A 14,973-nucleotide genomic window follows, 5' to 3' on the forward strand; every position below is an offset into this window, starting at 1 on the left:
TCCTCCTAGTCACTCGCAGCTCTTGGGGTTACACTTTCCGGGAGGGGTCTGCGGGCGGGGTGACCTTGGACGAGTCCCACGCGCTCCGCAGGTCCAGTTTCCTCTGGGTGTCAGAGAGGTTTGGCTTTCCTTAGCCGGGGCCCTGGGAGGAAGTCGGGGTGCGTGGGTGGCGCTCGGGGCGCAGGGCCCAGCATCCCCCGGTCCCGGGCTGACGGAGCGCGCGGCGGGGCTGCGGGAAAGAGGAGGCCGGGGACCCGCTGGCCCCTCCCGCGGGCGGGGCGCCCCGCGCCGGCTCCTCCCCGCGCCGCCCGCCCGCCCGCCCGCCGGGCTCAGTCGCCGGTTCCGCAGGTGGCAGCGATGGCCCGGTCCTGAGCCCGCCATGGCCGGCGCCCCCGGGCCGCTCCGCCTGGCGCTGCTGCTGCTCGGGGCGGTGGGCAGGGCCGGCCCCCGCCCCCAGGTGAGCCCCGCGGGGACGTGGGGGCGCGGGCGGGTCCCGGCAGGGGCGGCGGGACTTGGGAGAAACTCCGCGGCCGCAGGCGGAGGGAGCGGGAGCTCAGGGAGCAGGGACTGCGGGGCTGGTCCCGGGCTGCGCGGACGGGCTGGCCTGGCCGGGGCGACCCTCCCCGCGCCGCGCCCGCTTCCCGGCCGCCCGGGCCCCTCTGCGGGGCGCCAGCTGCCCCACGGCCGCCGGGCGCTGACTTGGCGCCGCGTCTCCCAGACACTTTCCCAACTCCTTCTCCCCGGACCCGGGCCCGCCGCCCGGCCCCGCCCGGCTCGCCCCCTCCCCGGCCTCCGCCTCTCCACTGCGCCGACCTGGCCCCGCCCCGCTGCGCCCCGACCCCTGCCCGCACTGCCCACCCCCCAGCTGCCCGCTGGCTGGCCGACGACCCTGAGACCCTGAGAAGGCTCTGGGGACAGAGGGGGCCGGGGTGTGGGCGCCCGGCTGCAGGACCCCCGGCCCCCAGCGCAGCCTTTGACTCATAGCCCCAGGGACCCTGCGGCGCTCGTCCTTCCTGGTGACCTCCCAGATGAATTTGTCACACGCACACTCCCCGGCCCCTGCGGCCCCTGCGGCAAGCAGGCTGGAGGCTCCTGCCCCCCTGGAAGCAGCAGGCCCCCCTCACCAGCCTGAGCCCCCTTCTGACCCCCTGGTGGACAACACACACCAGAGCACATCCTGAGCCACGCAGACACCTTGGCCTCCTCGCCACCGGAGAGCAGGCCACGGGGAGGACCGCGGAAGCCCCCTCCAGGGCCCCCACGGCCTCCCTGCCTGTCCTGTCTGCAGCCCCGGGCGGGCGGGGGCTGTGGTGAGCCTGCATTTGGCGAAGGGAGTTGTCCTAAGACGCTGGGAGAAGCTTGAGCAGAGCGGAGGCACAGGCTTGGGTGGCCTGTCCTGTGTCGCAGCTGTCTCTTCCATGGCCTCCCATTCCGACCCCCAGACCCGAAGAACCCAGGGCTGCGGGGAGTGCGCCCATACAGGCCTTGGAACGGTCCCAACACAGCTGGGAGGCAGGATGAGGGGCTATTGCCCTGGTGGGGGCCTACCCCACCCCTTAAGAACCCAGATGTGGACAGATGTGCCTCCCAGCTAAGGTGCCAGCCCATTTTCAGCCCCCAAGTTCCTTTCCAGATGCCCTCTGTGTCCCTGTCCCCCCAGCCCAGCTACTGCCTCTGGCCATAGGAGGTACCCCCCGGCCCCCCACACGCACACACAGCATCACCCCCAACCCCTCAGCCAGGCCGTGGCTTCCCTGGTGCACTTGGGATCTTTCGGGAGCCAGGACTGCAGGCCCATGACCTGCCTCTCCCTCACCTTCACCTCCTCTCCTGGGCGAAGATGGGGTCGGGCTCCATCCTGCTCCAGGCCGGGTGTGTAGACTGGTTTGGATTCAGGGAAGAGGAGAGGTTCTGGAGGCTGCCTGTCTTCTCCCCAAAGTTCCTTCCTTTCCCCAGAGGAGACAGGCTCCTTGAACCTGCCCTTCCTCCTGATCCCCTCATTCCTCAGCCCTGGGCCAAAGTATAAACCCAATCTCCTGGGGCCATAGCAAGGCTGGGGGACAGAGAAGGGCAGGGTGAGCCAGGCTCTGAGCAGAGACGGGGCCGCCTCGGGCTTCTCTTGTTGGGGGGCCCTGAGCATCCCTGGCTACCGTGGAGATATGAGGGACAGGGACTTTGAGCTTAGACCGCAATAATTGTGACAACCTCATGCCCGCATATAAGACTCCAAAAAAAGGTAAATTTTCATTATATTGTCTGTTCATGAGGTTGGCAAGAATAGAGTTACTCCCTCCAGGCCACTGATTTTTTTTGCGGGGGGAGGTGCAGAGCTCAGAAAAGAAAGGTTCCCTGTGTAAGGTTCAGGATCAGAGGTTCCCTGTGTAAGGTGGCCCCGCGGTTTAGGATCAGAGAGGAGCAAGGGGTGTGGGGCTGGTGCCCAGGTGGGACTGAAGGAAGGTCCCAGCGGGAGCTCTGGGGTCAGGGCTGGAAGCAGCTCCTGCAGGCGGGGCGAGCCCTGAAGAAGGGGACCTAGGCCATTCCCTTGCTGCTGGCAAGGACCACCACCCCTGCTCCTGACCTCCCAAGCCCCCTGGGAGGGAGCTGTTCTACTGGGGGACGGGATGGCCTTTGACACCCAAATTAGAACCAGGCAAACCTGGTTCCCATATTGAGTCTATCAGCTGGTGATGTTGGATAGGACACCTGACCATCCTGAACCTCAGTTTCCGCATCTGTAAACAGGGTATGGAGAGGATGGAGACACTGGCACCTGAGACAGCTTCGGTCGCTTGGCAGACGTGACCCCTTTGTCCTGGGGATTCTGCAAGCCTGCCCTGAGGCAGCAGAGTTGGGCTTGGAGAGGGGCTGTGGAGGCCCAGCTCTGCACCCCAGTGGAGGACCGAGGGAGTCCAGGGTGCACTGCGGTCAGCGTGGATGTTGTTCTGAGCTGGGCTCACTCCTGGACATGGACCCAGGTGGCTGCCGGGGCAGGAGCAACCAGCAAATCACATCCTGCCCTCTGATGCCTTAGCTGCCACCTGCCTCTATGCAGATTCGTGTGTGTGTGTGTGTGTGTGTGTGTGTGTGTGTGTGTTAGAGAGATACAGAGACATAGAAACAATGAGAGAGAAACTGAGAGACAGACCAGGGGCCTGTTTCTCTGTGTGCTTGTACATGGCCCTGTGTGTGTGACAGTCTGTTTGCGTGTGTCACTGTGTGTGAAACATCTCAGCATGTGATTGTGTCTGACAGTGTATATGTGTTTGTGACCTCATATGTGATACTGTGTCTGGGAGGTGTATGTGTGTGTGTGTGTGTGTGACATCTTAGTGTGTGACTGGCTGGCTGCCAGGATGAGTCCGGGTGTGGGTGAGAGATAGAGCGCTTGTCACAGAATGTGTGGCTGTGTCTCTGTATGTATGTGTGTGACACTGTGAGTTGAATATATGTCAGTCAAGGAACATGTGTGTCTTGTGGGCAGTGTCTCAGCATGTGAGAGACTCTGGGTCATCTCTCGGGAAGTAAGCATGTGCTGACGTGGGTGGTAATGTGTGTGCCAGGGTATCCGTGTGAGGTTGTGCATGTGAGAACGTGTGTGCACTATTCCTTTCCCTGCCCTTTCGCTTGTGTATCTGGAGCCCTTAAGACAACAAAAAGGAGGGGTGTCTAAGAGCCAGGGGCTGACAGCCCCACCCCTCCAGGGCACAGGGGCCAGTGACTTGGGCCCTGGGAAGTGGCTAAGGGCCTTGGGGTCCTGGGAGGAGCCTTCGGGCATCAGAGCTGTCTTCCGAGTCCTCTTTCTTCTTTTGGGGGGCCCTCTCCCATTTTTCCCACCTCAGTGGCCCAGAGAGGCAAGGTCTCTTTCCTCCTCCCCTTCAATCAAACCAGTTCTCAGGAAAGAAAAGAATCTGATGCCCTTACTCACTGGGAGGAATAAGTGAGTAAGGAGGGATTTTCCCCTCCGCAGGAGGGATCCCCCCTGCAGGAGGGATTTTCAGGTTAGCAGCGATTGGCTCGGGGCTCCAGGCTCAGAGCGCCCTTCCTCCCTTCCACCGCCATCCTTCCTCTCCGCCCCCTTCCTCCTCATGCTGCCCATGCTGCAGGGCTGTCATCTCCTGAGGATGCTCACCTGCCTGATCTTGCCGGATCTGTGCAGTAACTCTGAGAATGATATGCCCATTTTATAGGCGAAGGGACTGAGGCCCCAAAAGATTAAATATGCCCCTTCCGTCACAGCTGAGATTTAAACCAAGAGGCCAGGGGTCCTGGCACTCTGACTCCCTGTTCAGTGCTCGCACACCACTCCCTCCTGGCATCCTCCTTCTCACCTCCTGAATCTGAGAGACACCCCCTCCTGTTGTAAACCCCACCCTCATTTGCCCTCACCCCCCTCAGAGAGATCCCATGAAGCCTGGCAAATCCCAATTTAAAAAACTGCCAGCCTGCCCGCACCCAGGCCTGCGGGCCCCTCCCCTCTGCCCTGTACTCTGGGCCAGCTCTGCTGCCCTGTGAGGGGCGGGGCCACCCTCCACAGGGGCGGGGCTGGTGGGCAGGGCCTTGCCCCTCCTCACTGTTCCCTGCCCTTGGACATGGAGTCTCCCACGTCCCCGATCCTTGGGTGAAAGTATGTTTGTTTCCTGCTTTGGGGAGAGTGTTGATCCTAAAAGTGATGGAGGGGCGGGGCCCAGACTCCCCAGGAAGCCAGGCTACTTGTTCCACTGCTCCTTCTCCCACAAACAGCAGCAATCCCGAGGCCACGCTGCAGACCGTGCATTTCCCTGCCAGGGACTGCTCTCGGCATGAACTCACCTATTCCTCACAGCAAGCCTGGGTGGGGAGGGACGGTTATTATTCCCATTTTACACATGTGAAAACTGAGGCTGGGAGTTAAAATTCTTGCACAAGGTCACAAACAATTTATGGGGGGGGGGGGTTAATTAATTAATTCCATGTCAGGCCTAGGTCTGAGCCCAAAGCCAGGGCTGTTTACCCTCCACGGGGTTACTGAGTCCACCTGAGCACCTGGGCCCGGCTGCCCGGGTGGCCCCCAGCCCTGCCCCAGGCCAGATCCTCAACTCTGTCCAGGTCCCGTTCTGGCCTGGGAAGCCTCCTGAGCCTCAGTCAGGCTTTCCTCTGCTCCTGGAGTACCAGCGCCCTGCTCTGCACCCTGCCTCCACTGGGCCCTTCTGCTGCAATGCCCTCCCTCCACCCCCGGTAGTCCAGTCTCTCCCCACCCCCCCTCCGTTCATCCCCAGCTCCCAGTCTCCTGGGGTCTGGAGTCTGTACTGAGCCTGGCCCAGCGTGAGCACGCCCACCACCCCTCCTCTGTCCTGTCCTGCAAAGCAAGGACCCACCCCACCCACAAGTGAAGGGCACAGCCCTGGCCTGGGGCCTCTCTCAGGCCAGAGCTGGGTCCTACATCTTCGTCTTCCCCAGGCCCGCCCATCCCCACACCACCACCCAGAGCCTGGCACAGTGTGGCTCCCATAACCCCAGGTGGGGAGAGGCCCGAGGCCCAGGTACTTAGTCCTGGGAAGGGCCACAGGAGGGGTGTGAGCAGTATTTGGAGACCCCAAGCTGGTGGAGGACCCCCATTGTCAGGGAGCTCTTTCTGAGGGGACACAGGCCTGTTCTTATTTCTGTGTGTGTGTGTTCTCATAGCACTTGACTTACTTTTAATTATAATTGACATATGATATCATATTAGTTTCAGCTGCACAACATAGAGATTCAACCTTTATTTATCTTCTGACATGATCACCATGATAAGTCCAGTGTACATGGTTGTAACACTATTGATTATATTCCCTACACTGTACGTTACATCCTCGGGGCTTATTCCTCTTATAACTGGAGCCTCAGTCTGAGGGGAGACACGACTCTGTCCTCAGGGAGCCCCCGTCTGAGGGGGACACAGCCCTGTCCTCAGGGAGCCCCAGTCTGAGGGGGACACGGCCCTGTCCTCAGGGAGCCCCAGTCTGAGGGGGACACAGCCCTGCCCTCAGGGAGCCCCAGTCTGAGGGGGACACAGCCCTGTCCTCAGGGAGCCCCAGTCTGAGGGGGACACAGCCCTGCCCTCAGGGAGCCCCAGTCTGAGGGGGACACAGCCCTGTCCTCAGGGAGCCCCAGTCTGAGATAGAGCAGGTGACAGGTTGCCTGCGTCTAAAGCTCCCTGAGGCGGTGGCCAGGCCTTCATGGCCTGACCTTGGCCTTTAACCCCCACCCCACCCCCACCCTGAGGCTTCTGGTCTCCACGGCTGCCTTGTCCCCACTCCCTGGCCCAGATATACCTTCTGCCCCAGTTCCCAGCAGTGACCTTGCTTCCTGCCTGCTCTCCTCCCAGAAGGAGAGGTCAGGGGAAATCTCCCAGCTCTGCCCTCCCGCCCCCAGGGCCCCCAGGGCCACCCGCTCCCACTGTCCCAGCAGCCCCAGCAGCCGCTGTTGCAGGCAGAGCCGGAGCCGCAGGAAAGGGATTTGGAGGGTGGGGTGGGTCCACCAAGCTTCACTTGTAGCTAAAACCCTGCCGCTGCCTTTGCTGCTGTTGAGGTTGATTAAGGAATCATGTTATTTATTTATAACAATACTATTCAAATACACTTGAACTTTGCCCTGAGAAGAGCTCCATCCTCCAGGTGGCCCATGTGGCCTCAGCACGCTGACTCCAGGAATGTGGCTGGGGCTCAAGCAGGCCTGGTCCCCTCCCTGGGGGACCAGCACATGGTAACCTGTGTCTTTTACAGGCCAGGCCGTGCCTTATAAGCCAGGACTCCGCTCCCCCGAGGGCGGGATACTCAGAAACCAGGCCCAGTGAGTGCTTAGGGCACCGCCAGTCAAGGCTGTGAGCTTCCAAAAGAAACTATTTTGATTTCAGCACACGTGTCTACTTTTGTGATTTCAGAAAGTGAAATTTTGTTTTAAATTATGTATAGATCCTAAATTTTATATGTAGGGCTCCCTGGTCATTTCACAACTGCAGCCTCTACATGATTATTTATAATCTTGAGCCTGTTCAGGAAAAAAAGAAAAGAAGAGAAGAGAAAAGAAGAGGAGAGAAAAGAAAAGAAAAGAAAAGAAAAAAGAAACAGAGTCCCAAGACAAACCTGAAGGAAGTACATAAAAGTGTTTGGCAGGGACCATTCTCACTGGGTGTGTCCATTGGGGTCTCCATGCTAAAGGCCAGTTCTGTTACCTTATCTGAAAATTGAAACTCATATTCCCCTAATCACAGATGGGGGGCCCCTCCTGTCAAAGGCCTGAGCTCCATGTTCTGGAACTTTCCTGACCCCTTCACACCAGGCCCTCAGGACGCCCCCTCTCCAGCTGACTGAAGCTGAGCTGCACATTTGACCTGTGTTGTTACTGTTATGAGGGACACTGGGGAGTGGTGTTGCCTCCCGACAGGATTGCTTTGTGCAGGAGGGATCGAATTACCAGCAGTGAACCCCACCACACCCGTGCCCCCCAGAGCTGGCCTTAGCCCTGCCCCTTAGGGTTCTGTGTGGCCCTGACTGCGTCCCTCTCCCACTCGGGGCCTGTATTTCCCTTCTAGAATGGTTGAAAGTTTGAGAATCCTGTTGGCAGGCTGACTGGGCCCTGGGAGCGGAGCCCTGGGGCTCCCAGGGACTCCCTCCTCGGTGAGGTCAGAGGAGACCATGATTGACACACATCCTCCCCTCCCTTCCCCCCACGCCTCCCCCAAAGCATCAAGTCAGGAGACGCTTGAGGGGCACTGCCACACATCAGACTGGGCACCAGTGCCTGGGAGGGACAGAGACATAAAAACGTCCCTCTGAAGCGCCACTGGTTCCTGCCCCTTCTCAGACCGCCGGCGCCTGGTGGAGTTCGGGGCTCTAGATCCCCTGGACATCCAGAAACCAAGTGCGTTGGGGGCGGGGGTTAGAAGAGAGGTTGGCTTGAACCAGAGGGGCCCCATTTCTGCCCTCCCCCCAGGGCGCCACCGTGTCCCTCTCGGAGACGGTGCAGAAATGGCGTGAATATCGCCACCAGTGCCAGCGCTTCCTGACCGAGGCTCCACCCCCAGCCACGGGTGAGTCCCGGCGGGGCCCCGGGCCTTGGGTGGGCATCCTTCGCCTCGGGGACGCCACATCTGCCCAGTGCTTTGGGGTGTTGTCTTGTTGATGTCTATGCCCCTGGTCCCCGCCTTGGGCCCCTCAGGCCTTTCCATTCTGTGTCCTCAGCACTTCCCGCCTGTGCAGGGACTGTGGGCCCAGCAGCATAAATATAACAATGAATGTTGGGGGGGAAGGCGGGGTTAGGAGACCAATAGGCCTGGGTTCAAATCCTGGCCCTGCAATCACAACGCAGCAACCTTAGGAAGGTGATAACGGCCATGTGAGCTCCCATTTCCCCCTCGAATGCAATGTCTAAGCATAGTCCTAAGGAGCTTGTTACTGAGCACTTACTGTGCTCCGTTATCTCCATGCCATGCACTATGTGTCCCCACAAAGCCCTGGGGAACCGGGACTACCCCCATCTTACAGATGAGGGGAGAGGGACATTAAGCAACTTGCTCAAAGTGCCACTGCTAAGTGGCCAGGTCTGCTTGCCTGGCAAACAGCAGGTGCTCAGCAGAGGTTGGCAGAGCGCAGGGTCCTGGCCCCACCAGCCCCGTGGTGGGGAAGTGCCTCGGACAGGCCGGGACTCAGGACTGTTCTCTCCGCACCCAGACCTGTTCTGCAACCGGACCTTCGATGACTATGCCTGCTGGCCAGACGGGCCACCCGGCTCCTTCGTGAATGTCAGCTGCCCCTGGTACCTGCCCTGGGCCAACAGCGGTGAGTCCCCTCCCCTGGTGTGGACCACCCTCCGGTGTCCAGGAGGCTGGGGGTGCAGTTGGGGTGGGGTGCACACTGCTTCCTTTCCACTGGGACACAGCCTTCCTCACCCCAGAAGGTCTTTAGGCCTCCGTCTGGGTAGCTTGCCTGCTTTTCCTTGGGGCGAGGGGGCAGTGGGGGGCATTGGGGGTAACTGGGCCTGAGGCTGTGCTGGCAAGTGGGGTGGGGGAAGTGTGGGGTCTGACTTAAGGAGAAACGTGGGCCCCTCATCCAGTAGTTAGGAAAGGAGCCCAGGTGGGAACAGTCCTAGAGGTGCCATTGCTCTGATGTATGTATGCATGTATGTATGTATGCATGTATGTGTGCTGGGTGTTGGTAGGTGCCCTGTACCTGGTGGTGGCATGTAGCTACCTCCTAACTCTTCAGGACTTTGCTGGTCAGATGGACCCAGTGGGAGTAGTGATGAGGACATTGGGGAGCGGTCCCTAAGGCCGCCCAGCTCACTTCTGCCTGCAAGGGACGCCCTGCACGGGGGAAGGTGTGACCAGATAAGTGAGGGGTCATTGGAGTACAGAGACCTACAGAGGCTGCATGGGGGGCTCTGACTGGAGGGGCAGTTAATGCACCCCCACACTGCCCATCTATCTCAGGTGTCAGGGGGTTAACAGAGACACGCACCCTGCCTCAAGGAGCTCAGTCCCAATCAGGGGAGAAAAGACACTCTCACGTAATAAAGATTACAGTAAGGGCTGATATTTATTGAGTACCTACTATGTGCCAAGTATTGCCTGAAAGCAGGGTGTTCATTTAATCTTTACTACTGCCCTATGGTTAGGCTTCTTGTAAAGATGAGGAAACTGAGGCCCCAGAAAGTTTAAGCTACTTGCTCCAAATGACGTGGTAAATGGCAGGGCCAGGATTTGAACCCAGCCTGTGATCTTCACCATGGTGCCCGAGGGGACCTAAGACCGAGCAGAAACCAGCCCGGAAGCAAGTGTGAAAATGAGGTCGCACCATGGGAAGCCAGAGGCCTTCCTGGAGGAGGCGCCCTTTAGCCGATTATCAGGTCACCTGGCAGGGCCTGGCATGAGCCTCACCTCAGCACTCAGGACTGAGGTCATATGAAGCCGCATCAGGAGTCCTACAGAGACGCTCCTTCTCCACCCCCAGGACACCACCTCCCTGAGGTGCATAGGGCGAGCCTGGCTACCACAGGGCCCTTCACACAGCACCTTGTGGCCTGTTGTAAGCACTGTACATACCTGAACTCATGTAATCCTCACAACAACTCTATGAGGCCAGTACTCCGATTATCTTCCCCTTTTACAGAGGCACAAACCGAGGCACAGAGATGCTGAGTGACTTTTCCAAGCTCACACAGCTTGTAAATAGAAGGCCCGGGACTCAGTCAGGAGTCTGGTTTAATTGCTATCCCAGACTTCCCTGAGTGTGCAAGCATGAGCGTGTGTGTGTGTGTGCGCGTGCACACACACGTGTGTGCATGCACATGTGTATCCCTGGGCATGGAGACAGGTGAGTGGCCGGGGCGTCTGCTGGCTGGACACAGCTTGAGGGAGAGCAGTGAGCTGCCTGCCCTCTTTCCAGAGATGGAAAAGCCGAGTCTTACAATCAGTGGCTGTGCTTGCCGCTGTTCCGAGGGGCTGTGTGAGCTGGAGGGAACCCTCAAACCTCCCTGTGCCTCAGCTGGCTCACCTGGGACATGGGACGGAGCCAGGTGATGGGGGTGTTCAGAGGATTGCAGGTTCTTGAAAAATGGTTGCTGTTAATTTTTTCACCCACCCTGTCTACCTCCCCCACCTCCCGGAATACCTCCACGTCCCCTGCCTCCCAGAGGTTTGGGAGGCTGCGTACAGCCCAGCCTGGGCTGCGCCCTAGACCCCCCGGAGCCAGGCCCCGGACAGGCCCCATCACTCAGCACAAGCCGCCCCCCACCCCCACCCCCGCTCCCCTGCCGCTCCTGGCTCCATCCATCACCTTTAATTTTATTTGAGCAGGAAATAGGCCCTGGTGGTGCCCGTTTATGAGCGAACACAGTTTTATTGCTTTCTACACGAAGATAACGGCCACAGCCCAGGCCCCTGCCAGCCCCCGCCCCTCCCTGACTCCCGCGCTAATTCATGCCCCTTTTCGACACTCAGAATCACCCAGCTGCCTCCCCTGCCCCTCTCCCTGAGTGAGGGATCCGAAGAGACACCCGTCCGGCTCCCGCAGCAGAATTGCTGCCTCTGGCCTGTCCTGGCCGCCCCCTGGGCAGAGGCTGGCTCCCCTCACCCCCACTCAGGGCATGTGGGAGCAGGAAGGGGCAGTTTGGGACCTTTCTTGGGCTGATCAAGGGAGTGGCCATGAGCACGGGTTAGGGGTGGGCAGAAGGAAGTGTTGTCTCAGGCGGGATGCTGGCAGAAAACACTCAGCTGGGACGTGGAAGAGAGTTTAGTGGTGGGCACTTACAGAGGCCGGGCAGAGCTGGGGCCGACAGGTACATAAAGCACCACGGACTGCAGCCGAGGGAAGCGTAGCACCCCTGGACCCGAGTGGGGCAGGAACGGGGCTCTGGGGCCCCCCTGACAGCCGGAGGTCGTGGTGACAGCGAGGCCAGCCTGAAGCCACTGCCTGAAGCTCCAAATCCAGGCAGGAAGGGAGCCAGGGAGAAATCCCCCAGCGTCTCCCCTCTCCTGCCCTCCTACCTTCTGCCGACACGTCCCCCGGTCAAACCCAGTAGAGGTCAGAGAGCCCAAGTGATGCTGTCCACAGGGGTCAGCCTCCCGGGGGCAGAGCAGGCCGAGGAATGAATGACCAGAGAAGGAACTACATTCAAAACAGTTAGGTCTGTGTCGGGGCTGGGACGGCCAGGGAGAGTCCGGCTTAGGGGTGTGCGAGTGTGTGCGCTGGGAGTAGGGGTGACCCCGCACCACGGGGCTGAGGAGGTCAGCTCAGCGGCCCAGGAAGTGTGCTGAGGGAGGTCAGAGCCACCTCTCCTGCCCACGTTGTGGCTTTCAGAGAGGTGACATCGGGCCCGAACGAACAGGCAGAGGATGAAGGGGAAGGAGGGCCGTTTACCCACACACAACGATCTGCTTGTTACCCATCATTCTGGTCTCATTAGCTGTAGCCCCTCCCGATCTCTACCTGCGTGTTAGCTCAGTTCTAATTACACGGGAGCCATAAAATGCGTGTAAAGTGGCCTATCACTCACAGGTCTCGGGAGCCCTGACAGGTGCCTCCCCTGAGTAGCAGCATGGGAGCTCCCGTGGCGGGCCCGGGTTGCCAAGGGGAGATGGGCCCGAGCTTGGCTTTGGGGGAGTTCTGGCTGAGGAGTGTCCCCAGCCCCAGCCCCAGCCTCGGTGAAGGGGTGCCCTTTGGAGAAATTGGGGCGGGGCCGCAGCAGGGCTCCCCCTGGGACCACGTGTTGAAGGCTTCCTGTGCACTAGGCACTTCACACGCTTTATCTCCTAATCCTCACCCCGCAGACCCGGCAGGGCATATGGTCCCGTTTACACATGAGGAAACGGAGACCCAGGCGGTCTGTTCCCGGTCCCATGGCTGGTTGAGGCAGAACCAGGATCTGAACTTGAGTCTGTGCAGCTCAGAACCTGCCCTCCTCTTCCTAGGCCGTAATTGATGCTCCACCCTCACCTCACCCCACGCTGATGCCTTCGGTCCGAGCCCCGCCTCTGACCTGCATGTCAGCACTTTGGGGAGGGCCTGTGACACCCCACCCCCCCCCGCCTGGGGGCCCTCAGCTGGGCCCGTGGTCTGTGAGAGGGGCCAGGCGTCCTGCTGGCACTGCCGTTGCCAGAGCAGAGCTAATGGATTCATGAGCGGCTCTCCGCGGCCCCGCGTGCCGCAGCCACGTGGAAGGGCGGCTGTTAGCTTGATTACAGACGCCGCTGCAGTTTCCGGGAGGGGAAGTGTTTAATTGGGGGTTTTATTTCCAACACCAGGGTCTGACTTAATGAAATATTCCTGGGCCTCCTGGCATGCGGCCGGCTGCCTCCTGGTGTTGACAAGACCGGAGCCAAGCCCCTGGCTGATTTACCAGCAGCTCCTGGGCCAGATAAAGCTGGGCTGATAAGCAGGGCTGGGCCTGGACCCGCTGCACCCCCAGCCAAGATGGGCATCTGGGGACCACGGCCCAGCCAGGAGCCGGCCCTGGATTTTAATATTTGCTGCTGCTGAAGGATAATTGACAGCCACCCTCACATAGACTGTCTCAGGGACGCGGTGATCCCAGACGCTCTGCCAGTAACACCACATCTGTGCTCACACCACCGCCCCGTCCTCCCGTCCTCCCCGCTGGCCCTGAGCAGAGGGTGCGGCCAGCCTGGGATCCCACTGGCAGGAGGACCTGCCGGCAGGACCCCGGATGCGGGTGATCGGCCCCGGGAAGGGCAGAGAGAAATGGCACGTGGCCATTGTTGACTCCTAGCAGTGTGTGTGGCTGCTAACTCGTGGCTTTTGGAGGCGAAGAGCTGGGGTCTGAGTCCCACCTCTGCTGCGTCCTGGCTGGCTGGTCTGGGGCAGGTCGCTTGGCCTCTGAGAGACTCCGTTTCTCCACCTGCCAAATGGGATGAACTGTGTCAGGTGCTGTGATGCTCCAAGGTGTCAGGCATACAGCAGGTGCTTGGGACAGGTTCTGTGAGTGTGCAGCCTGCAGAGTGGGTGTGCAAAGGGGCGTGATGGGCGGGCTCCAGCAATTGTGGAGTGCCAGGCCGTGAGCCGCGGTGGCGAGTAGGTATCAGCAGGGTCACGTTCCCACGGGCTGAGTGCTGGGTAACTGGGCGATTTGATGGTTTGTGCCCAAGCCGTGTCCTCTCCCTCCCCCGGCCCCTCTGCTTCCCTCTTTCTCACCCCCCACCCACAGGCTGCCGGAGAAGGCCCTGGCCTCAGCCCCACTTACCATGGGGTGAGAGCCCAGATCCCAGCACTGCTCTGGGCTTATCTACCACTGGTTTGGCCAGAAAAGGACTGGACCCCTAGTGAAGGGTTTCAGGCATCCACCCAGCAGACAGGGGCCTGAGACGGGCCCGCCCCTCCTCTGCCCCTGTCTTGCCTGGTTCTGCATTAGGGGTGCTGGGACAGGCTCTGCCGCTGCCCGAAGTCCCGCTGTTAGACCTCAGACTTTCCGGAGAAGTCTCTTAAAATGCAGGGCCCTTGGGTCCGGGTGAGACCATGTGTCCCTGGATCCGGGTGAGGCCTCGTGCACCTAGGCCCGGGTGAGCCCAAGTGGCCCTGGGTCTGGGAGAGGCCAAGCGTCCCTGGGTCCGGGTGAGACCATGTGTCCCTGGATCCGGGTGAGGCCTCGTGCACCTAGGCCCGGGTGAGCCCAAGTGGCCCTGGGTCTGGGAGAGGCCAAGCGTCCCTGGGTCCGGGTGAGACCATGTGTCCCTGGATCCGGGTGTGGCCTCGTGCACCTAGGCCCGGGTGAGCCCAAGTGGCCCTGGGTCTGGGAGAGGCCAAGCGTCCCTGGGTCCGGGTGAGACCATGTGTCCCTGGATCCGGGTGAGGCCTCGTGCACCTAGGCCCGGGTGAGCCCAAGTGGCCCTGGGTCTGGGAGAGGCCAAGCGTCCCTGGGTCCGGGTGAGACCATGTGTCCCTGGATCCGGGTGAGGCCTCGTGCACCTAGGCCCGGGTGAGCCCAAGTGGCCCTGGGTCTGGGAGAGGCCAAGCGTCCCTGGGTCCGGGTGAGACCATGTGTCCCTGGATCCGGGTGTGGCCTCGTGCACCTAGGCCCGGGTGAGCCCAAGTGGCCCTGGGTCTGGGAGAGGCCAAGCGTCCCTGGGTCCGGGTGAGACCATGTGTCCCTGGATCCGGGTGAGGCCTCGTGCACCTAGGCCCGGGTGAGCCCAAGTGGCCCTGGGTCTGGGAGAGGCCAAGCGTCCCTGGGTCCGGGTGAGACCATGTGTCCCTGGATCCGGGTGAGGCCTCGTGCACCTAGGCCCGGGTGAGCCCAAGTGGCCCTGGGTCTGGGAGAGGCCAAGCGTCCCTGGGTCCGGGTGAGACCATGTGTCCCTGGATCCGGGTGAGGCCTCGTGCACCTAGGCCCGGGTGAGCCCAAGTGGCCCTGGGTCTGGGAGAGGCCAAGCGTCCCTGGGTCCGGGTGAGACCATGTGTCCCTGGATCCGGGTGAGGCCTCGTGCACCTAGGCCCGGGTGAGCCC

General features: G+C 60.8%; 1 protein-coding gene across 1 annotated transcript in view; it reads left to right on the forward strand.

Annotated features, from left to right (window-relative positions):
• Positions 1–379: 379 nt before the first annotated feature.
• Positions 380–14,973, forward strand: part of GLP1R (glucagon like peptide 1 receptor) — a 34,387-nt gene continuing 19,793 nt past the window's right edge. The window contains exons 1-3 of the mRNA XM_054722297.1: positions 380–457; positions 7,951–8,047; positions 8,688–8,795. Coding sequence (XP_054578272.1) covers positions 380–457; positions 7,951–8,047; positions 8,688–8,795 — 283 coding nt within the window. The remainder of the gene's footprint in view (positions 458–7,950; positions 8,048–8,687; positions 8,796–14,973) is intronic.

This window comes from Eptesicus fuscus, chromosome 10 (assembly GCF_027574615.1).
Source record: "Eptesicus fuscus isolate TK198812 chromosome 10, DD_ASM_mEF_20220401, whole genome shotgun sequence".
Classification (NCBI taxonomy): Eukaryota; Metazoa; Chordata; class Mammalia; order Chiroptera; family Vespertilionidae; genus Eptesicus; species Eptesicus fuscus.